The sequence below is a fragment of the Verticillium alfalfae genome, genomic scaffold (assembly GCF_000150825.1).
Source record: "Verticillium alfalfae VaMs.102 supercont1.7 genomic scaffold, whole genome shotgun sequence".
NCBI classification, from domain to species: Eukaryota; Fungi; Ascomycota; class Sordariomycetes; order Glomerellales; family Plectosphaerellaceae; genus Verticillium; species Verticillium alfalfae.
Window position 1 is genome coordinate 325,065 of NW_003315032.1, and position 1,801 is coordinate 326,865.

A 1,801-nucleotide genomic window follows, 5' to 3' on the forward strand; every position below is an offset into this window, starting at 1 on the left:
GTGACCGACTATATGACACGATGACTTGCCAAGTAGGTATGTGGACGTAGTATGAAGTATGAAGCCACAAGAACAGTCCTGGAGAGAGGGCAGACGAAGAGGACGGCAAAGAAGAGGAAGAGGGGGATGCGGTCAGGGCGAGCTTCTGGCTCTGGCTCTGGCCCGAGAGCCCGTTCGATCCAGCTGGTGCATCATTCTTTTTTTTTTGTCTCCCTCTCGCCTGGCTGCGGAGCATCGCGATGCCGAGGCAGAGTATGTAGCATTGCGCGCGAAGAACACGGCCTGGGAAGAAAGGTACACGGCTGTACCTGTGAAGTCTCTGGGTTTCCAGCGGTAGGTAGGGATGTGTGCGCTGGAAGGCACATGGCAATCAGGAAAGTGCATGATGAGTAAGAGGCACTTTCCAGGGCATGCTAGCGCCTCTCGCCGCATGCATCAGGGAGGGTAGGCCGTGCCACGCACCATGCATCCTATCTGCACGTTGCGCTGAAGAATCGGCGGCCACCTCCCGGATCAGCTTTCCGCGTATGGATAAGTGGGAGATGAGGCAAGGCTAGGTAGCGTTAAGCTTGATCCTGCAAGGTCAAAATGCCTGGCTACCTTGGGCGAGGTAGTTCGGCAAAATCCCTATGCAGGCAGGGAAGCGAGCAGAGGGTCAGCAGCCGCCTCGGACATCGGTGTCCGGCCCGATCCTGGTCTAGGCCCTGCGAACTCTGGCGAGGGGTCCTTGGAAGTGCAGTGCTGAGCTAAAAAGCTTAGGGGTCTCGATCCCCACTTGGCAGCGTCCGGGGAAGCTGTCAGTCGACCAGGGGTTCGGGTGCCTGCCCTTCGTGCCAGGGGAAGGCCTGCAAGGGAAGGGGGCTTGGGGGCTCGTGGCTGACGGTTGGCTGTTAAGCGACGACCCCTGATGATGAACAGGTGGGCAGTCGGATCCGATCTGGTCTGGCCAGCCTCGCCCCTTGCCTTGCCCCCCAACATACCGCGAAGCTTCCACCTCCCCGGTATGAACTGCAGGCTCCAGTCATCAAACATCATCCATCATCTGCATCGAGCCGTCCATCTACCAGATCATTCGCTCCAGCTGCCTATTTGGACGACCTATTTTCTCATTTCACGCTGTCACGAGAACACTGTTCGACGCCGACCGAAACTGCCCAACTCTACAACTCTTTTCCCCCCACCTCGGTCTCTTCCGCTTCATCTTCCCTCTCGCACCTACACCCTTCCTCTCATTACCACCCCGCCCCCACCTCGCAGACATCTTACTCGCTTCATGCTACCAGCAACCATGGTGCAGGGTCTGCTGTCATGTCCGGCCGAAATCACAGTCCAGATCATTTCCCTCTGCGATGGACTCGCTGACATGCTGGCTCTCGCTTCCACGTGCAGGCAGCTGCATGTCCTGTGGAAGAAGGCCGCCCCGCCACTCATCTGGTCGACAGGGCGGAGGGACATTACTGCCTTCGAGGAGGCCTTGATGGCGGTGAGTCGGATTCCGCGGAGGAGTCGGCACCTTGTGTTCCAGGCTCACGACGCCTGAAGTGCCGCCGAGCACATGGCCTGTCTTGCTCTCTCGCTCACCGCGCCCTCATCTTACCCCTGCCTTCTCATAATACACGCTGACAGGCTATATTCCTCTCCCACAGGTCCGCGCGACGAACCTCGTCAGACCCGCCTTTGAGGCTGGTGAGCTGCCGCCTCGCATCACTTCCGTCGGCAAACTCACTGGCGCCTCGCGCAAGCCAGTCATGCCGAGCTCATCCAGGTTCTGCAGGATGCAGCATGTGGCCGCATGCCTCGA

At 58.9% G+C, this 1,801-nt stretch overlaps 1 protein-coding gene across 1 annotated transcript in view; it reads left to right on the forward strand.

The window, feature by feature from the left end:
• Positions 1-1,158: 1,158 nt before the first annotated feature.
• Positions 1,159-1,801, forward strand: part of VDBG_05939 (hypothetical protein) — a gene marked incomplete at both ends in the record, with an annotated part of 3,577 nt that continues 2,934 nt past the window's right edge. The window contains 2 exons of the mRNA XM_003003451.1: positions 1,159-1,483; positions 1,647-1,765. Of these exons, the coding sequence (XP_003003497.1) occupies positions 1,289-1,483; positions 1,647-1,765 (314 nt within the window). The remainder of the gene's footprint in view (positions 1,484-1,646; positions 1,766-1,801) is intronic.